The sequence below is a fragment of the Lottia gigantea genome (assembly GCF_000327385.1).
Source record: "Lottia gigantea unplaced genomic scaffold LOTGIsca_4, whole genome shotgun sequence".
In the NCBI taxonomy this organism is placed as follows: domain Eukaryota; kingdom Metazoa; phylum Mollusca; class Gastropoda; family Lottiidae; genus Lottia; species Lottia gigantea.
The window spans coordinates 4,647,468-4,671,036 of NW_008709379.1; the positions used below are offsets into that span (position 1 = coordinate 4,647,468).

Sequence of the window (23,569 nt, forward strand, 5' to 3'; positions counted from 1 at the left end):
TCTAGGCAGTATCATTATATATGAGGTGATATCTTACCTATGTAGGTACAATGAATCGAATGGTATCCTAGCAGATTATCAGCGATTTTTAAACATTATACATGACGTGTTCTCTGCCCTATCTCCCTTATTTCTCTATTCTACATCTTAATTCTTCAAAATTGTTTTCACGCAGGATTTAGAGCTTTTCTCAGTGAAGGGGAACAGCATGGCGTCGGTTGCTGCCTGGTTGCCGTTTGCTAGGGCATCGGCGATTGGGTGGGTTCCCATTGCACAACACCCCCTTCCCCCACCGATGGTAAAGACCGAACACAGAAGGGGGGATGAGAAACTGTTCTTCAATGTCAGTGGACGGAAATTTGAAACCTGGCGAACCACCTTGGAGAAATATCCGGATACTTTACTGGGCTCGAACGAGAGAGAGTTCTTTTATGATGAAGAAATTAAGGAATACTTTTTTGATCGAGATCCTGATATATTTCGCCATATTCTCAACTACTATAGAACTGGAAAATTACATTACCCTAAACATGAATGTATCAGTGCATACGACGAGGAATTGGCATTTTTTGGTATCATGCCTGATCTTATTGGAGACTGTTGCTTTGAAGATTATAAAGATAGAAAAAGAGAGAATTGTGAACGATTAATGGACGATAAAGACTCTGAAGCCGGGGACACTAACCCAGCCGGAAATTTACGCGAAAAAATGTGGAGGGCATTCGAAAACCCACATATAGGTACAACTGCATTAGTCTTCTATTACGTGACTGGCTTCTTTATTGCTATTTCTGTCATAGCCAATGTTATAGAAACTGTTCCCTGTGGGGTGTTACCAGGTACAAGAGTCAACCCACCCTGTGGTGTACGTTTTCACGTAGCCTTTTTCTGTTTAGATACAGCCTGTGTCATGATCTTTACGGCTGAGTACCTCCTAAGAGCCTATGCCGCTCCAGATAGATGTAAATTCATGAGAAGTGTCATGTCTATCATTGATGTGGTCGCCATTCTACCTTATTACATAGGCCTCGTCATTACAGACAATGATGACGTTAGTGGCGCATTCGTCACTCTCCGAGTATTTCGTGTGTTCCGTATTTTCAAATTTTCCCGTCATTCGCAAGGATTACGTATTTTGGGTTACACACTCAAGAGTTGTGCTAGTGAGCTCGGCTTTTTGCTCTTTTCGCTAACAATGGCTATTATCATATTTGCTACAGTTATGTTTTATGCAGAAAAGAACGTTACTAACACTAAATTTACAAGTATTCCTGCAGCTTTTTGGTATACTATAGTCACCATGACAACGTTAGGGTAAGTTGATTTATAAATATAAATGTGTGTGTATGTGTGTTTTTCTAATTATTATCCTTTGTCGATGATTATATCGGCAATTCATTCGCACAACTACAAACATAAGCCTAACTAAGCCACTAATTACCACCAACGGTCTGTAATCTCTAATACAAATTGTCATATGGCAATATATAACATCATCACTTGGCAACGGAGTACAGGAGTACCGTGTCCATTGGCAACTACAAAGATACAAATTACAGCTGATATTAATTAGTAAATTGCAAATCTCTCAGAAATATTTCTCTGAACCTTGCATCCACCACCTTACTAAACGTTCAATTAACAGAAGAGGTTCATAATTAAAGACACATAAAGGAAAGATAATAAAGTTCAACGATTTTCAATGCGTTGAAATGATAGATATATTGCAAGATTCAAACAGAACAGCACGAGACACAAATAATGAGAATTAAGGGCATTATCATATACAAATGCAGCACTTTCCAATGGTTTTGTAACTACAAGATTCACGACACGAGACTAACATCACATGTCGCATAACTCCCGAAAAAGAGACTTAGGGTTAAATACTAAAATGCAATCGATAATGCATAGAATGGTTAGTGATTATAAAAACAACTTTCAGAGAAATTAATATAAATCTTTTAACACAAAATAATGATATCCTGCATGGATACAGTGCCGATAAAAAAAATACCATATCAGTATTCCGTCAGTTGTTTGCATTGCTGTTACAGGTTCGGTTTTTCAATGTCCTTGTGTAGAAATATACCTCAGACCTTGATAAACGTAATATAGTTCCTCTGTTAGGTACAAGAGTATATAATAATATTCTATCAATAAGAAGTCTGATATATAACAATCATGTTTTGCCATTTCGTTATGAACTGTTGAATATAATTATCTATTTTTCAAATGTCAGGAATGCTACTGCTACGCCCTACCTTTCATTATCTACAACTTTACTTGTAAGGATTAGTTGCAACTTTTACTTTCTGAATTTATTTTGCCGAAAAATGTTGGCAATTGGAGTGGAAATTTTATTAAATTTCAGTTGTTGTAAGGCATTTGGGTTAACCAGTAACTCATGCCTCCCACCACATGTCCCTGGAAGTCATTTCCCAAGTAAATCAAGTATGGCGTTCTGCTAAAACATGAATAAATAATAGATGAGGCCGTCCTGGAACTGTTTTATGATATAGCTGGGGCCAAGTGTGATTGATCCTCATTATTAATGTATCAATGGGATGTGCAATCACGATCAACCAATGAATCAAATTAACTTTCAACTTTTGACAACGGAAAATTCGAAATTATAAAATCAATTGAGTTGGAGCTGGAAGATTGACTTTGTTGAATCAGTAAGATTACTCAAATTTAGAATATATTGCTTGATTTATATTATGACCTGTCTTAAACCAAAATATGTGGTCTTTGCACACTGCACCGAATTGCCGATCTTCTATAGTCTAGTCGTTACTGGTGCTCTTAATTTGTTTGACTACATGTACAATTTTTACAATTCAATATTATTATGTATGTTCCAGATGCATTATATAATGTTATGTTTCACAGGAATATGTTTAAAAGAGCCACCTGTAGAAAATGTCATTTTTTTCAATTTAGACAAGCACTTTGTATATACATACGTCATAACTGATAATGAAATATCTTAATTATTGTCATGTACGTCATTATCCTGAATATAATGACCCACAAGGAAATAATAGTGTCATTTTGAAAACAATTAAGCCACAAAATATAATGAAAATTATATTGAACAAAATATCAATATAAAAATCAACTCCTCATTAATAGACCATCTCTATATTATTGGTGTGAAAAGTGGAAAGCATTCTGCAATATGATAGTATACTGAATAATTAATGGCTTATCGACCATGTGACGTCATAAAAACATTATTACGTCACATGCAATTATCATGGGTTTTGGAGGAAAATCGAGTATGTACGTTTTAATACAACAGATTATAATAATGTTATTTTATTGTATTGCACACGTTCATATATATTGATACTTTCATGTTTCTTATTAGCCTAGTGTATAAATCGTGCCTTCCAGCTAGAGAGAGAATTTAATAACCTTGAATAAGTTGTTTCAGACTGGATATTTCTTCAGTTGACCTAAGATATAGTGAGTTTTGAAAAAATCATTGCTGATCGACTTTGGGAGGGGACCCATGGGTTAGATCGACCCATTATTATTCTTTTCTAAAATGCCCCTTGGGGCCTTGAAGTTTCTTATCCCCTTTAAGTTTATGCAGTCTAACGACTTGAAATCCCGTGTAATACATTATAATTGCTTTGGTTAATTTGTTTTAGTTCTTTCGATTTTCAATCTTCCAATCTGTACATTACATACATAGAAATATACAAAATATAAAATGAAATGTCCTACTTTTCTGCACCGTGTGGGCTAATGCAAGGTACATTGGGGGAAATTTTTCCAGGACATCAGCATTAGCCTGCTCTTTTTCTATTTCCAGCTGTCAAGGGATCTTTAACGTGTCACATCCGAACGACTAGACGCTTTCAGCCCCTCTTACCTGCGCCACTGACAGGGGGAAACCGGGTTGAAAAATCCGAAAGAATTTAATCCTGAACCTTCAGGATAGGGAGCAAACGCCTACCTCACTGAGCCACCATGGATCCCTGCAAAACATAAAGACATAGATAGATAAGGACAGATAGATAGATAGATAGATAGATAGATAGATAGATAGATAAGGACAGATAGATAGATAGATAGATAGATAGATAGATAGATAGATAAGGGCATCTGATGTAATCATCTGATTGAACTGCTAGTGTCTTAGCACCCAGTACACTACTGTACCTACCAAATTATCAAATTGAGTAATAGCAATATATATGCCACGTGTTTCTAAGACAATATTTATGTGTTTATCACATTATAGGTGTTAATATTTGATATTATAATAATATTTCTATAATAAATAAACTATACAAGTTTCCGCATTTTGTACTAAAAACTGTTTATAAATTTACACGATAAAAACAAACCTAGATTTTGACACAGTGGGAATAAATTATTTTTATTCAGAATCCAATTGATGGGAATTTAATGGGAAATTTTTTTTTTCTGAGTCGGGGACTCCTATCTTGGCAAGTCTGAATACAGCAACTGTTTTCTTTAGTGTGATACCGCCTTTACGTACGAACATGAACCTTGATGCATTTACAAAGCTTACATATGGGGGACACTATACATCAAAGTATTGTTTAAATAATCCAGAGGAAGTAATTGTCTATCGTGTACGAAGAAATGAATACAGATTGCATATATTTTGATTTCATAATTCCAAAAATATGTGTTTATTCCAAATTTAAAAGAATCAATATGTGCATATACTGTATGATTAACTTACTCACAAGGTAAATAGGTATAGATTGAAGGGTGTCTCAAGTATATGAGATATGTTTAGCTTGACTTAAACTTTCTAATGAAACTTTAAGTTATTGAATAACGATATGTTAGTCCATACCACTATAAGGAGTAGTTTCTTTCCTACGCCAAAAAAAAAAAAAAAAAATCCCCAAAAGCTAAAAAACTCAAAAAACGAAAATACATGCCCTTAATGCCAGTTTCTTGTTATTCTTAAATTTATGCATATATTATTGCTCTGGATTGTTATCACAACTGCCAATATAGATGGTATCTCTACGTCAGTTTATAGGCAGGATGAGTTGTTGAATTATTACCAATTTAAGGTGCTCAATGTCCCAAGTTTAAAGTTTTCAGAGGGGTATAACTACAGATGTCAAGATACCTATGCCAAGAACAAATAATACCCTGAACGTCATTTCAATTACTAAATACAATCTACAAATCGATTACAAAGTAATCCCCGGTTCCGTTCCACAGCTTATGTCCATTTCAGAACGTCCGGATATGTCAATCGAACACATTAATAATGTACATAATAGGTAAAAACCATATGTATACTAATTAAGACAGAGAGGTCGTATATAATAATATAGGTTTATAATGATAATAAGCATTAGATTAATATTAGATGTATGTATGTTACCATTGATTACTTACCATTATACTGAACATAACACGATTCTATACAATATAAAATCACTCAACCATGGACAATACTATTGAACCATACTATTGCTGAATACGGAGCATCGTGAATGGTTTACCAATAGATACAACTTTTAGAAACTAAAAATGTATGCCAATAGCTCATTTCAACCTAGACTACCTTGTCCTTCGTACAATAATTTTATTTCAAATAGAGAACATCGATTTCTGACAAAAGGTTGTTGTGGAACAAGCAATTTGTTCTACTCAATATGTGCTAGGTTCATAAAGCGAATGATTTTTTTTGCAAAATAAAATAAAGTGCAGCTGGTGTTTTCTATCTATTGGCATGTTTTATTCTATTCATAATATTACATCTCAGGGGAAGGGAGGGTTTGATTCTCCCAAATGTACAGGCCTAAGGTGGAGCAGACACTTTATTTAGAAATTAGGATTAAGGGTCTTGATATTGGGTTTTCTTCTGTTCTAATTCTAATCTGAAATTAGAAAAAATAACTCGCCCGATGGGCGAGAAGTATAGTATCTGTTATGTACTGATTGTTTTTAGTTTACTATGAACAATATTATCATTTTAAGTTCTTATTTTTTGAATATGCAACTATCATTTTCTGCTTATAGACATAGGGGAATTTATTTTGAAGGCTCTTATAGTGGGCATGAACTATCTTGCTTGCTCGATTGCTGGTTGTACTGGACAACAAAAGGTGATATGCCTACATTATGGTGAATATTTAGTCCTATAGGTCTTGCTGTATTCAATGTCTCAATCCAATGGGCTTCCCTAGATTGACGGAATTTGGTAGTTTCATCTTCGGGCAAGTCAATTTCTATGCGATCAATTACAGTTAAGCTTCATCATACATTTCAACGGAGTCTATTATTCTGTTGTTTAATTGCTCTAATGACATTTGGTTCATAATCCAGTATATTTTGACTCACAAATTACATAGGAAATTGATCAATTATCGTATTTAATTATTTATACTATATTTACTTGATCAACAGTTATGTAGAAATCGTTTATTGCCTGCAAGCCAACGTTTATATTCTCCCCCTTTTCATATTCATTATGAAAATTTGTTGATATTTTTCTCCAATATATTGCTAATTGATCTATTTTAAAACTAATATTAATGTTCTGTATATTCATAGATTGTCCTGTATAAATATTTTAAGTCGATAAGCTTATTATAATACACTCTTTCAGTTCGATTTAAATTGACTTATTTATCATAAGATTTTTGCTGCTTTAAAAATCTGCTGAAAACAAATCTTCTCATACAGGAAGTGTTGGTACAACCGCTCAACTGATCCAACCGGAAGTAAACAGTGCGCAAAAATTGGTACTGTTAATAGTGTAGTTTAAGGATTTACACTAAATATAAACATTTCAGACTTCCGCCCAAAGTTTTACTTCTTGTGGGATGATTTGGATTGTATATCCTTCCCTTCTCAATGGTAACACATCCTTCCGTTCCCAATAGTAACGCTATCCTTCCTCTCTCAATGGTAACACCATCCTTCCTCTCTCAATGGTAACATCATCCTTCCTCTCTCAATGTTAACACTATCTTTTATTTTATGGTAATGGCTGCAATCTGTTACTGTTACACTTCATTCATCGGATTATAAATCAGTGAAACTTGAGTGAGGAAGGATGTGTTACCATTGAGAGAGGAGGGTTATTAAACATAACATTATAATGTAAAAAAAGGAAACTGCTATATTATTTAGTTGAAAATCGTAAAAGAAATAACAGGTTCATGTACTTTTTTCATTTACTAACTTTGTCCGATTTTATTCGTCTAAACTGGAGCAGAAATGTGAATTATTTTTTTCTTATTCGAATATGTTGTATTTAGGTGTAATTGGTGTATTTCAGGTGAATAGTATCACCACTCTAAAGTTACCCCAAATCACTTCACCCATGTAGCTGAAACATACCTTAGTTTAATACAAGATAAGCTAATAATTATTTGTTGCCAAATTATGATAATGAATACCTGATGTTAAGTATAAAATGAAAGATAAGAGGTTATTACTCGTGCCAATTATTAAGCCGGAGAGTAATTGTAATATCCTATTTATATTAGTTATTTAATGTTCTGTAACGCTATCTGCAGTTAGTCCAATATCTTTACATAACCACTTGTTGTAAAATGTTCCAAATTTCAACAGTATTAGACAGGTTATATTCGGAAAGCGAAGATTGATTCAGTGCTCTCAGATCCTGACCTCGATGTTCAATACGTCCTTGGTTTTTCAGTTTTATTGTACACGCATTTACTTGCCAGAATATAGATTTCAGTGCAATTCATTTCCAAACATGAACAACGAAGAAGATAAATTAGTCCTGCTAATTAAATTGCAAACGAAAGTCGCACGACCTCTAAAATAAGGCTGTACCGAAAGAAGTGCTGGAAGTGCTATTCTTATCAAGTATAACCATTATCCCTTCCTTTGATATGTAGTATAAAGCCCATTAGAATAGTTCAACTGATTAAAATATAGGACTGTATACTAATGCGTTCGAAAATATAAGAATTGTTAGAAACGTTTTCTAATTTGATCATCTGACCATGACCTATTCTTAGAGTTAATGGATAATTAAAATGTTTTTTTTTACCCCGCTTCGTGGCTTGAGATGATCTTTGGAACCTTCTTTTCATTTCAAACAATAAAATTTATTTGATCAGTTGACCGTTCTGTAAACCGCCTATTATTATGGTTTACTAAGATATTCAGCCAAAGTACTATTTAATCATCACTTTATTTACAAGTGGTGAAGAAAGAGTAACAGCCTACCCTTTTAGATTTAACAGTCTATTATACCAGAGTTAAAATGTCTGTGCTACTATTTTGGTACGAAGGTAAACCTACACTGGGTTTAATTATAGTAAAATCTATTAGCTCAGTAAACCAGGATTCCAATCGACTGCCTTAATTTCTTAAATTCGATATGACGACCTTTAGACTTTGTGCTAATTTATTTACAGAAGACATTTCTTGTTATTTGATCATTTTATAGTAAATAAATATTGCTTTCAAATGCTAAATTACAATAAGAAAACCACCATATAACCTCGAAAATCGCAATCTTTAACACCCTGCAGAAACGGGGGCCACCCGTTGGAATTCAACCCAGAGCCCCTTTACATCTGTTAATGTGCGTTTAATTTGTTAGGAGATCAATAGGTACATCTGTTGCATTGAGTGTGGGTGGGGTTGATAACTGTTGCTTTTTTTATAGTGAACTTGCATATCGGGATAAAATTCTTATTTATTGAACCATAACTGCAATACTTTCTGAAAGCGTTCTGCTTATGTTGCACTGGTTGAAGTTCAACCGGAAGTAAGACTATATATCCCCTTACAAGGTGATCGTCAACAGATAAAGTGTATGTGCTAGGCCAAGCAGGAAGCGTTCAGTAGGACAAAAACGTAAAAGGAATTAGAGTAGGACCGTCGAGACAAGTTTATCTTCTCGGTTGATTGTTGTTGAAGCTATAAACAAAAGGTTGTAAAACTAGTCGTGAGGCAGTAGATTCAAACGTCTTCTTTTGTGTGAAAGAAAATAGACAGATGAATTCGGTGGATAAATAATTTATTAAAGAAGGAGAGTCCATTTTCATTGATTACTCCATATACCTATCATCTAAAGTCGACAATACACGCTAAGCTTGGCTTAAATCATGTATTATTTATTCAATTCTGCTAACTTTTCAATGGCGGCCATACACGGACTATTTTAAATACGATTCCATCCACAACGAAGCGAATTCAATAGAATTTGATATAGATTAGTTTTGTCATTCATACAGCCAGCTTCAAAATCAATACAATCTACCAAGTTTCAAATATTCTTTTAACACAAATGTCGCGCGTCTGCAGTAGATAGTATTTGTGACAAAGAATAGGCTTAGGATTTTTTTTTATAACTACCGTATTATGATAATGCGGGTTACTGTGTGGGTTATTTTGGTCTAAGGCAATTTGCGAGGTGGGAATGACGTGGACTTTCAGGATTGCATGAAACAACAGTTACCCATGTGCATTACATTGGGTTTAGTTTTTTCATAGTAGTGCGAAGTCCCGGTCTGCAAGGTTATCATTGTTGTCAGGCCTAAATGTCTCCAATTAGACAATATTATTCGACCATCTTTCATGTTATTGGCACAGCAACAGTACAACGTAAACCATCGTTTCCTTTTGATTTACGAAGGTTACTTGAAAGGAAGCTGAAGCAATGTAGAACTTGGATCATAGCTTTGGCAATTCCACTTTATTTAATAGTCCACCTCAAGTTGTTTTTCTGACAGTTGTTAGTATGAATCGTACTGAGAAACCCCATGATCCTCTCTAGTTAAAAATAGAATGAAGCCCATGTTTTTGTATAAATCTGTAACTATTATACGGGTATCTAATACGATTTCCTGGTGTTAGTTGATTTGAACGTGAAAAGGTGAATTAGCAGGTGCTACGAAAAGCTCAAACTTACAGTCGAATCAAATTAAACCAATCAAGCAACGTGATAACGCCAATTCCCTACTTGTTTATTCAGAAGACGTGAAAAAATCTGGCAAAACTTCTATCATAAGTAAATCGAGACTTGACAAATGTTATGAAGAACATAGCTGTTATATTTATTGTTTATATCATTTTCGGTGTGGATCGAACTATCTTATCATATTCGTGAAAATTTCGTGGAAGCAACATCAAACGTTTTGCTGTCAATAGGTGCTTCATTCTACAATTTCGCAGTAAGAAATAAAAGGTGTCTCGTAAAGTCACAAAAGGGGAGGCATTAATACAACATCCGGTTTGCAGGTTAAGGAAGTTTTGAAATCACATTAATTTGTCAATGTCTACTTGCATAGAATGACTAAATAATATCTTGTATGGCAATCTTCAGTCTGCATTTTACAAGTTTACAAATTGGGAACCAGATCATCTATTTGACATGTACCACAGTGCCCAGCTATTATTAGCACCATATACTCATAGTCAATGGACAAACCTTGTGAACGTGAATGAGTGCTCTGTAGTGTATCCATCATCTCAGCTCGAGTGTTTTATGGAAAGTCTCCCATGCTGTTTTTAAAGACTATTGCATAATACCAGTATTAGTCTTCAATTGTCTTCGCAGTTCTAAGAATCTTTAAATAGAATTTTAAATGGCAAAGGTTTCTCTTTCAGAATTTGATAGATTATTCCTGTTAATAGGTTGCAGTTTTTTTTTTCTTTTCACTCCTTCTATTGAGAAGAATGCTATTTTTTGTTTTGAAAAAGAAGTAGTAAAATGGATGAGAACTCAGCTTGTTTTAGAGAAATCGATAAAAGTTTAAGTAACAAGAATGTCGTTTAATAAAATCTTTTGCCTACTGTTTTAGTTGTCAAGTATGAGAACCAACATTATTCTTATATAAGACTTGACAATTTTTAACTTGGTTAATTATAATGGTTAGAAACTTGTCCGCTGGCTAATTCTATTGGAATTGGTCTTTCTTTGAGTTTTTAGCTACATGGTTCTTGAATGTAGTGCGGATGAAATATTTGGCTGACTTTTTTTGAAAAGTTGGATCAGACAGGAACAGTATTACTAGTTCTTCTCGTAATTGGTCTGGAAATCGGTTTTGCTTACAGATGCATAAAATGATGTTGGCATGTCAGAAGTATCGGACTGTTCTCACATAATTTGTTGTGGCCACAATTCAAGGACATACTAAGAAGTTTGACATGACATGAAATCTCTGTTATTCCATAGACTTAAAATCAACATGTAGACCTGTATAAACATAGATTTAATGACTTATTTTCATATATCATATATCGCAACAATTGGTCTGGAAGGTCAAGACTAGAAAATATCAAAGGTTATCCAGTCGGAACGTGAGATTAATGTTTGTAGACGCGTTATCGTGTAATCTCGTGTAGAACAAATAATGACGAGATTAAGGAAATGAATACAGTATTTTCCGCCATTTTGTTTTATAGAATAAGATTGTATGTAAATCGATTTGAGGTTATTTCTAGCGTGTATTATGTCAGTTATAGCATTTTATTCTATTATAGTTCCATTACCATTTCGTTTTGTATACTAAAGAATTTAGACCGATCGTTTTTCAAGCATTCGATTCACTAATTATCGATGTATACAGAAGGATATTTTGTTACAAATGTATTCTAATAGATACTCCATGACTTTAATAATTTATTGAAATGAATTGAAATTTACGCCTTACTTTACAATTATTTTTTAGAATGGAATAATTTCATGTATGGTAACACGTCGGACATTTTTAATTAGACTATTTTTAAGCCAACTGGAAAAGTACCTCATTTTCAACCGTCCAGGTGTCCAGCTTATAGCATATTTATTCATCAGAATAAAAATAAATCTTTCATTGATGCATGACGCATGGGCAATTAGATTGAGCTCCGAATGTGAAATTATATAGGAGGTCGTCACAGATGGAGATAGGAGTTAGAAAAACTGCATATGGTCTAGTCTAGAAAATGAGTTTTACGTCCTATTTTGGGTAAAAAAGGGTTAAAGAAATTCGATTGTATCACCTCCAACAATGCTAGACGCACAGGCTCTCCACGTAATTATGAAGTAGAACTAGCCTAACTGTTGGATTTTTTTACAAAATTGGACCACATATTCACCAGTATGAGCTCAACATCTTTAAAGGGGCATGTTGGTGATAATATTGGTGATAATATTACTGACAAGGTTTATGCACATCTACGCACAGATAAACAGTATTTCCATTGAAAACCTAACAACTAACGCCACATATGTGTTGTTCTTGTCTTAATGAATTATGAATAACAAAATAATTATACAATTACGTCAACCATTGCAAACTTATTCATAATTTATGACCTCCCAATGAACGTTTTACTTGCCTGGTTTCAGTTTGTTTCAAAGTAATTATCACATCTGCTTCGGTTTTGTAAAATACAAAGTAACGGATCCAACTTGCAAGCATATTATGACAAGTTGGAATTGAATTACCATTGCTCTTCAGCTCAGGAATATACCATCAACATATTATGTATATTGAAATTGTCAAAAGCACAAAATAGTCAAACCGGCGACGCTCACCTTTACTAGAATTCATTCTTTTAATAGAAATATAGTTTCCCCTGCCTTTTCATTCGATTTACAATGAAGAAGTCCGTATCATCTGTAGGCCACGACCCTAAAACTCTAATACGGAAGTTCATAGCTACTGAGAAGTGTGCTGGCAGCTGGGTACCAAGGCTGTTGTGATCACAGAGCAAGTTTATCTTAAATAAGGATTTTTTTCTGTCGATCTTAATGGCAATGACGTCAAGAATAAACTACTTGAAATTGTGGGCGTCATACATTACAAAAAAATATAATAAACCTTTCTGGGATTAAATTCTGAGCTCCATTCTTACATGCATCTAAATCTTCCCTCTTGTGAGTGTGGGTGTCAAAGTTAAACTCGAGAGACCGCAAAAACCCATCAACTTGATAATTAATTTAAAGCAAATCAAAAATTCTAAAACCACTTTCGTCTTCTCTATTCTAGTTTCTTTTTGCCACTTGTCGAATCCCAAGCGACCATCTCTCGATCGATTTTCTCAACTAGTAGCTGCCATATATGAAGTTAGTGATTTGTGAATGTTAATATATATTGCCACTTGAGAAACTTACTGTAATTTGTTGTCATTGTCTTCTGAGCAGTTATTTATTCCCATCAATATAAATGAAGAAAAACTTATATTAACCACTTGTCCCTAGACTGATGTCTAGGTTCATTACGTCATTTCCATTATAGTTGGAAGAAGGTTTAAATGTTTTTTTTTTTTCAAATTTAAGTATACCCGTTGCCAATAATATTAATATTGCAAGAGTTAGTACGTCTCGATGGCGGGTTTTATTCCTTTGTACATGCTTTTAACAATGTATAAGTACAAATTGCAGTTTGTATTCGAATAGATTTGCTAAAGAATATATAGTAAATATGATTTTTTGGAAGACATGTACGCTATTTATGGCTTTGCTATCCTATCTTTTCGGTGAAAACAGACTTCATGTAGTGGCTTCTCGTAGAAAACTCATTCTAATGAATCTTCTGTTTGTTTATTTGGCCATTTTTACAGCTTAACACTTCGTCTGTATGGCATATGTGTGGAATATTTTGGCGGAAGAAAATAGAAGTGGGGTTAGTTTTTCTAACTAAATGATGCTGGTAAAATAGTTATTCTTAACGTCTGTTTACCAAATGAGCAGACGTCAAAACGACGCCATCTTGATTTTTTTTCAACAAGTTGTTATTTAGCAGGTCATGGTAACCTAGTCAATGAATTAGTGCCAATATTGTTCTGCACAATATTATTGAAACATTGTCAGTCGATATGTATTAAAATCAGTGCCAGATCCTTAATTGCATTCATTTTTATACATGCTGTTGAATGACAGAGGATGCTAAATTACGCTTAAGCCATTCGTATTGATTAGCCTTGCCTTTATTAAAATGAATATGGTAGCCAACAGCGCAACTCTAATTTCAATTCATTGTCAGGTAATGGACCTAAACTGTGTCAAATCCTGACGCAACATTTATGAATAAAAAGAAAGTTGTTATGATATGTCATTAGTACGGAAGCGTATTAGGGCCATTCATTTTTTTTTTTTTTTTTGAATTTTCAAGTTAGTATGTTGAAAATTCAAGTTACTAACTTGAAAATTCGAGATACTAACTTGAAAATTCAAGATACAAACTTGAAAATTCAACATACTAACTTGAAAATTCAAGTTACTAACTTGAAAATTCAAGTTACTAACTTGAAAATTCAAGTTACTAACTTGAAAATTCAAGTAACTAACTTGACAATTCAACATACTAACTTGAAAATTCAACATACTAAATTCAAGATACTAACTTGAAAATTCAAGATACTAACTTGAAAATATACTAACTTGAAAATTCAACATACTAACTTGAAAATTCAACATACTAACTTGAAAATTCAACATACTAACTTGAAAATTCAAGTTACTAACTTGGAAATTCAACATACTAACTTGAAAATTCAACATACTAAATTCAACATACTAACTTGAAAATTCAACATACTAACTTGAAAATTCAACATACTAGCTTGAAAATACAAGATACTAACTTGAAAATTCAAGTTACTAACTTGAAAATTCAACATACTAACTTGAAAATTCAACATACTAACTTGAAAATTAAAAAAAAAAAAAAATTGAATGGCTCTAATACGCTTCCGTACATTAGGCTTACTGTATTTATCCTTGATAAATCTATACCAGACCATGTTAATGAAAGAGTTAGCTAGAAGACACAAATAGATACTGGAACGAACACGGTGTTTCTTTAGCCTTCAAACCATTGTTTTTAAAGAAAGTACCACTAGATATAGTCAGTAATATATCAGGAAAACTATCATGATCAGTGTCTTGTGATGTCGGTTTCTATACGAATTGTATCTTATATTGTAAAGCAAGTTAAAGATAAAAAAAACCTACCAACTTTGTTGTACCAATAACCCGTGTAACTCTGCACAAACGATGCAGTTTAGAGTCTCTTTGTCAGGTGTGACATAGAGGAAAATTGCTAAGGTCATTTGCACATTCTTACTGGTTTTCTCGAATCTCATTTGTACACAGACGAAGAAAGTATTCAAAGGATTTAACTTTTGACTGATGCTAGAATTGTATTATTGTTAGAATAATATTCCCCATGGTGTCATTACAGAACAAATCAATCTGCAAGGCTTCTTAAGTCATAATAGAAATAAGGTAAATAGAAATAAGGTAGATACAAACATAAATGCAACCCTGATATATACATAAAACTCTGATGAGAAAATGTAATGAGATTGTCACGAGATGACGTAAAAAGAAGAATGGCATTTACCTGGAAGCACGTGGTTGGGGTTTACCCAGTGCCGTACCATTAACCACTTACATTCTGTGACCAGGTGAAAAAATTAGAGTAAAAGAGTACTTGGTATCACACGGAGGAAAATCAACCATTTTAACAGAATATTCAAGCAATTCCCCCGTCGCCACTCTCCACATTTAAAAGGTCAAAGGTTTCCAATACATCATCAGTGATTGCAAACAGCTTCAGTTTCTCCTCAAAAACAAATTACACCTGGATATTAGGTTCTACTTATAGTAGTCAAGGTTATTTGATATTAAATTTAAACATCGGGTGTCATTAGGATTTTACTCTTTACATACCAGTCTGTCTGTTCGATGCATAACTTAACAATTTGTACTTACTGGTCTGAAAATTTGGGTGCAATAAGGAAGGGTGGTGTTATACAGTTTCTTTTGTGAGTTTCTGTGAATGAACTCTACGATTAATAGGATACTATTCTGTCTGATCAAAGGAATATCTCTCTTTTAAATAATGAGAACTTTTCCATTCTGAACATTGTGCTAATCAAAACAATACCATGCCTTGTTCCAATCTCTGAACTGTGTCATTGAAGATGCTATGACTCTTTTCTATATAAATATAAAACCTATGTTTTTACCATTGGGCTGTGTGTAGATGTATGCTTGGTCTTTTAGAACCTTGTGAACTTCAGATTGATCTGTTCAGAGAGTAAGAGAGTAATAACCAACAGCCGGAATAAACACTTCATGGCATGTTTTCATGTAACAGAGTACACGTTTCTGTACCTTTCCTTTGAAAATGATTTTTTGTTAATATTAGATTTCCCCCAGAGCTAAAGATCAAAATATTTCCTGGCAAAATGATAGAAATGTTAGTTTTTTACGCCATAGAAATTGAAATTGAATATAAACTCTGTTTGAAGACGATGTAAACACCTAGATCTAGTGTTACTCGGGTTAGACAAATAGCCAGTTTCACTTCAGTATGAGGTCAGATCTACAGAGTACTCATTATACTTCATGAGAAATATCGAGCCAAAAACATTGGATGAAATGAAACATTATGTCTTACTTCTCAGCATTATTGACACATGATTCTCGAATTAGTAAAGGTAAATTCATTAATAATACATAATGAGGGATTGGAGGTACCAACATGGAAAAATGATATTAGATTTTATAAATAGATCTTTTGAAGACCGACGCTTTAAACGTGTCTCTTTTTATGAAATACAATATGGTCTCATACATGTATACAGAAATTGCCTCCAATAATATACTAGAATTTAAATATGATGTTCCGAAATATTTTCACCAGAAAAGATTCTCCCTCTGTGATTGACCTAATTTGTGTTTAGGGCAACAATGCATCCGGAATCAAATAAAGACCAACAAAGGAACAAGTAGAGTACAATTATTTTTAATGTCATTAGTTTTCTCAATAACAATGTTATATTATATGTTAAGGTAGAAAGATAAAAAAAAACTGATGTTATAAAAAATGATCAAATTAGTTGATAATGAACCTTTCTTCCAAAAATATTTTTATGATACAAAAAATCATTCCCATTTGGTTGACTAGAAATCGATTGACGTTCTCAAGGGGAAAATGTTCTCCGGTATCTGATTGGACAAATTAAGTTTCATTTCGCGTATTTAAAAAATAACGAATGTTTACAAAAAATGGACGCAGACAATATTTAAAGTCATTTTTCTCATGCCACTATTTGACATATTCATGTCAATCCGAAGCTTTTTCGGCTTGAATCGCGATTTACAAGGTGTTAGTTTCGCCTTGCGACTTGGTTTATGTCAGATTGTTCAAGGGACTGCCTATCAATAACAGTTTGTCTTCCTTTATTTAACCTCCTCTTTTAATAAAAGGAGATTTCAGTTTCATGCACTTTGCACAGATTCGATATATATCGATAAAAATTGAGAATTATGTGAATCAAATGTTAGCATCATACCGTGTTATCTACAAATTTTTCAATTCGATCAAGTAAACCTTAATTAAATTTGAGAAAAAAGCCCGGGGAATATAAAACGGTACATGGAGTTATTTTAGAGGCATATTGATTTTATGTTAGTTATTTCATTAAACTATAGAAGCTTGAAATAAACTTATTTCGTGGTTGCCACGTAAAAACTGTTTACTGTCTGAGGGAATGATGGTTTATTGTTCAAAATGGCACAGAGAAAATTGAACATTCACCAAAACACTATCTTGCAATCAATTAAGATTTTCACAACTCTCCAGCCTGTAAATTGAGGTTCAATTCGAAATTTATAAATCATCTCGCTTTTTGTAATCTTGATCGTTTTCCATTCAAATGCAAATCCACATGGCACACACATGGGCATTGCTCTTGTATCCCACATTGAAATTGTACTAATATAATGTGAAGAATGTTTATATTTATATTCCTAAGATAGTATTGGTGTCATATTTTTTCATGAAACAGTCAAAGAGCAAAAGGACTCAAGCAAACAATCATAATAGACTATCCAATCTACAATCTATATTGAAATTATACACTATGGTTCATCACGCATTCTAAAGTGCAACAAAAATTGAATAGTAAGCATTTCGTAACTATGTCTCGTGGCCTATATTGATCAAATCCAAATCGAATGTTTTCAGGAAAATGTAGGTCATCCTCTTTAAATTTATCAACAAATCTGTAAATGACGCGTGAAAAATAGAGTTTTGTGGTTGTTAATAATGCTATTTATATACAGCTGTTACCTCTACTATTATTGTAAATGGCTCAAGTCTACCCGGATAATCCAGGTCATACTAATCAATATTTCAACTAACTCATTCAAACATTTTGGTCAGCGTTGACGATTTTAATGACTAGTTACACTATATAGATTTCTGTCAGTATTTGTTGTTTTAGTGTTAACTATGTTAAATTTACAGTTGACATAGTCAGGAAATATAAATCCAGAAGTTCTGTTCTAGATTTTTTTTTAACAACAATTAGCCTAACTTACGCTTCATACAGCACATTTTCGGCACACATTACTAACAGCCACTGCATGATTTGTATTAACTTCGCAACGAGCGACAATTCCTACCACTGCAGAATACATTGTGCCAGTATGTGATTGTGTTTGTCAACTCGGGACTGGTGTAAATTTGTTGTTATAAAGTTCATGGTGATATTCATATTAGCATTTAGAGACGGCTATAGAATAATATACTATCAAATATTGATATATTGTATTATTCAACCCACGCCATAATTATATCTATACTCTTCTATACTATCAGTCGCAGTCACTGTTTTTACCAATTGTGTATAATTCTATGTTTTGAGTAGACAAGCCGTGTTTGCTCTTACAACACGAGTAGGTATCTTCGGAAAGGATAAATAATATATTTCGTTGATCAAAGCTATTTTAATATCAAATACATTTCAAAGATTCATATTATGCTTGACATGGAGAAATGTTCGACAAGACACCATGAAATATAAGGAGAAAATATCAGGTTTATGTTATGGAATCGAGATGGAATTTCCTCTTGGAATTTTGTATCACGTGCTTAGATAAATATCAACTTTCAAATTTGTATGGAAATTACATCGAAATCATACATCCGCCCACTGTAGCCAAAGAATTTTCATTTGGAATAATTTGTTCAAATTATTACAGTAGACTTATTGATTTTAATAAAATAAAATATATGGACATAATAAATTATAGTTTCAAGTCGGTATTTTGCTGGTTATTTTGTATCTGTATCGATCTATTTGTGTCGTTTTATTGATTATTGTAACAGGCCGTCCTCGTCGCCTTTTAACTTAACTTAATTATTTAATATAATTTCTTTCGGAGAGTATCTCATATTGGAATTTGAATGGTGGCTGCCTGTGATGCATTTCGTGTGGAAATTTCGAGAGCATTTTCTTTAACAGCCAAGGCGTGGTGGTCATATAACATCATCACTTTCTATTCACCAAACCATAACCGATTAAACGTGGATTTACTGTCCCCAGTTAATCATGCCTTAAGGCAATAATTGAATGACTTTTGAAATGCCAATGAAGTTTATTGACTGCAGCAAAAATTGTACATGATGAAATAAAAGCCACGCAGGCACAGTAGGTTATATTAACAAATAAATAAAGGTTTAGACTTCAAATTGCTTATCTAGACACGAAAAGATGCTTAATACATGAAGACGTTAACTTATTTGAATTCAACAAGTGCATATATATAAAATCCACAGCAGGTTAGAAACGTATGTCTGTAAACAATCAGTTATCTAAAGTGGGTAATTTTCTCTACAAATTACTTAGTTTGATAAGATAGTATAAGTTGTGGAACATTTCAAGCATAGCGTGAACCAAGGGGTGTGGCCTCATTCATTTATCACTACCAGACTTCGAGACACTGGCTTGTCTCCAGACAAATACAGATATTTACCCAATTTGGTAGGTACTTATATAAAAAAGGGTGGAATGACGAGTATCTGATGAAAGTAAATATAACTTTGTCCAATTGTTATTGTAAATGTATTATCGGATGTAAGTCAAACTTGCAGTTCTTGAATGGAACTGACATTTGATATTTGTTCATATTTGCTAGGTACACTTGTTCATATGCTGAGAATGTTGTTTCATATGATAAATATATTGGCCTGGTATACTGGTTTATATGAATAAAGCCTGAATAACAGGCTGCACCTCAATTGGGCTGTGTTCTCTTGGTCAGTTACATAATTTGACATACAAAACATTTCTTTGTGAAAAAATGTTAAATTCTTGAACAAATTATCATTACCTAATATTCAGACACTGAAACCAGGTTTGTAAATGCAGTTCACCGATATTTATGTATGTAGTATGTTTATTACATTTATTACCGTTCTCATCTATTTTTATTACGTTTACATATCTTAAAGATAATGTTTATTAGTTGAGTTATTTCTTACTGTTGACAGCTACAAATTAGCAGCCACTATTTATATTCTGGAAATTTAAAAACACATTAATAACGTCTTTAGATACTACGCTAAAGTCGAAAACTATGGTATTACTATTTAAACTTACCTAATCAACATACTTTCATTAATCTTTAACCTTTGACCTAAAGACTTCTTCGATATAGCATTAATTTTCATCCTTTCAGGATTTAAAACCACCAAATGAAATGGTCCGCATTACTGCTGCGTCAAACTGCGTACGACCGAGCTATTTTCATGATTGTATAGTGCCACAATGATATTGTAAAGGTTTCGCCTATTATAATCTGTAAGGTTAACGATAGCTTTACACTACTTTTCAAGGATAAGTTTAAGAATTTGTTCAACAAATCTTCAAAGTGAAACGTCTGAAGTCATATTGCTCCACGCCAAATCAATGTGGAAGGCAGCTAATGTTAGACAAGCAGGAACCTTCAAACGGCTTACAGTCAGATCGATGATCGGTTTTTAGGCCAGTTTTCTCTTCAGACTAAATTACTTGCGTCTAAAACAGGACATGGAAATCAGAATTGATAATTGATTATACTCTAGGTCAAGTAAATCCAAATATCATTGAGATTTCTTCTTTTTTAATGATGTTCTCGAGAAAAACTAAGACGACTCTTTTTAGGCAATGTTTAATAATTAAATCAGACCAGACTTTTGACTGAATTAATGCTCTAGGATGCAGGTACAACTAATTTAACGCTTTGTAAGCTGGAAATAGACATGTATGTCAACAGAAAGGGCATATTTGCCGATATTACACCATAGTGTTTACAAAACCTTTGCGAACCACTCTCATATTGATCTTGATTGCTAACAAATAAGGTGCCATTCACTTGCAGAGACATTGTACAACGATAGTTCAACGAAATGAGAGGATTGGAGAGTAAAAACGAATATATATTTTTGTCCAATTCGAATCCAACTTATAAATCCTTATGGTCTCCTCTCTGTCATATAAACCTGTACAAAATGCAAGAAATATATTTTAAAAAAATCTGTTGTGGGTGCCTCACTATCTGACTGACTGACAATCACGTGACAAATAATTGCATTAACGTGGAAACCGGAAGTACTTTCAGCGTGCAGGCTGTCAACTAATGTCAACTAATTATTTATAGTTAGTTTGAATCCTGAGATTCGTGACTATAGATGGATGTCATACAGCTAGTAATAAATTGCACTAGATCATAATAATATAAGGTTTAATACACATTTTGGTATTTGTACTCTGGATTGTCCATCTTCATCAATTAAATCTATTAATAATTATTCCCTTGATAAGGCACTTTGCATGTACTTACGATTACACTACTAAAACGCTTTGTTCTTGTGGTAATGACCGAAGAGCCCCCCAAACAAGAGATTGTCTGGTCTCTTGTTACATTCAAGACTGGGTGCGCACTGTGTTAACCTCAATAAATAATTGATCACAGGTGGTGTTACCTATACTGTTTTTATTTATAAGAAACGGTATATGTCTTGACGAAGACACGGAATCACTAAAGTCAGCGAACCCACTGATTAAATAGATAAAATAAGTAATGTTTTTTAAGAACCTGAAGGAATGTGCACAATTTGGATTAAAAGCCCAGGAAATTGTGAATAAAGTAATATATAGAAAAAGACACTGAAGGTTATCCTAGTAAATTATTTGTATTGTAAGAGGGTAGAATAAAACGTGACATTGGTCTCAGCTAGCAATTCCCATTAAGTTGTTTCAACAAAACTAAGTTAAGCTTCCAATCAATATCACGATGAAGAAAGAAAACAAGCTTTTTATTTCTTAGAATCATTATCAAAATAACTCATTGATAAAGTAGATTTTGTCCCGAAGGCGCTGTACGTTCTTGTTTTTGTCTTACAACAAAACAATGACTCGGTACATTGGGTTGTTATGTAATCGGATGGTCAATGGCTAACTATAATGAACAATATTATTTTTGTGAATGGTGTTCAGAAAGCGATATAACTTAGAAGTTCTCTGCATTACGGTACTAAACTAATTCAAAGTAAACAAACTTAAAAATAAAGTAACATGTATATGTCATTCTATTTTCCATAAATATTATGAAACGATTCTAAAAGAATAAAATTTCTACAATATGTTTATCCAATGCTATATTCAAGCAAAAGTTAAAACCTATTTGACTTTGAGTTTTGTCGTGATCTGGAATTAAGATGATGTCGAAGCCTGTTCCCCCTATTCTTTTCATAATATATATCTTTGATTTGTGAATGAAATATTCATATATGTATATATATATCCAAAAAATATTGATAACCGAATCATAGCAATGCACCATATTGGTACCATAATGTAAACCGAAATCGACTGTATACCAGCACTCGTTGAAGCTTTGCCTTTATTTTATTAAATAAAACTACTCTAGTTCACACACCTGTGATGAATAGATTATATTATTTGTAATTATTTATTTTATTAACGATTGGCACAGTAAATTCAACATTTACATTAAAAAAATAAAAAAATCTAAATAACTATATTTAGTTCGAATACTAACGCACGTGCATTGTTCTTACTGTTTTAAGTTGAATTCTTTGGTTACAAAATACAACAATAATGATTTTGTATGTTGGATAAAAAAAAACATTATTATTATACTTATCTATGCGGTCATAGCCTGTGCACATACGTCCTATATTGATGAAAAATATTGTCAATAACCTTTATTGAGCCAAGATATTGACGGATCAAAATTATTTTGATTTTTATTGACGATTCATCAAAATCGTGAAAGAGCATCAATTATCGATGTGTGAATTTGTGTGGTAGTTATTGAACTTGTAAAGGCGGTCTCTTGTGCAATATCTTGTGTCGTCGTGTGAAGTCGGCCTTGAATTGATCGATCAAATTTCAATATACGCCGATGTCCTTCAATATTAATACAACACAAAACTGTGCGGGTAATTGAGTAAAGTAATGTTAATTAAAGTGATATCGCCCGGTCAATATCTTTCTTTCCATGTCAAACTATAGGAGATTCCATTTTCTGCATGAAAGCGTTGCTTAGCATCCGAACATAGTCTTGGCAGTGATTGACACACGTTATTAAAGATTTAAGTGTAAGGCTCAACTTGAGGCGACCTTTTAAAGTAGTCGAGCAAATAAAGAATTTTGAGACGGGTGTGAGTAATAACACTACGGTGTTAATGTAAGCATAGACAGTGCTAACCCTTCTGCCAGCTTCTAACGTCAGTCTAATAGTTTCTCTGGCACCTTGCCAATATCTCGGCAT

The 23,569-nt window shown here is 33.2% G+C and overlaps 1 protein-coding gene across 1 annotated transcript in view; it reads left to right on the forward strand.

The window, feature by feature from the left end:
* Positions 1-208: 208 nt before the first annotated feature.
* Positions 209-23,569, forward strand: part of LOTGIDRAFT_105753 (hypothetical protein) — a gene marked incomplete at both ends in the record, with an annotated part of 39,987 nt that continues 16,626 nt past the window's right edge. The window contains one exon of the mRNA XM_009059846.1: positions 209-1,314. Within this exon, the coding sequence (XP_009058094.1) occupies positions 209-1,314 (1,106 nt within the window). The remainder of the gene's footprint in view (positions 1,315-23,569) is intronic.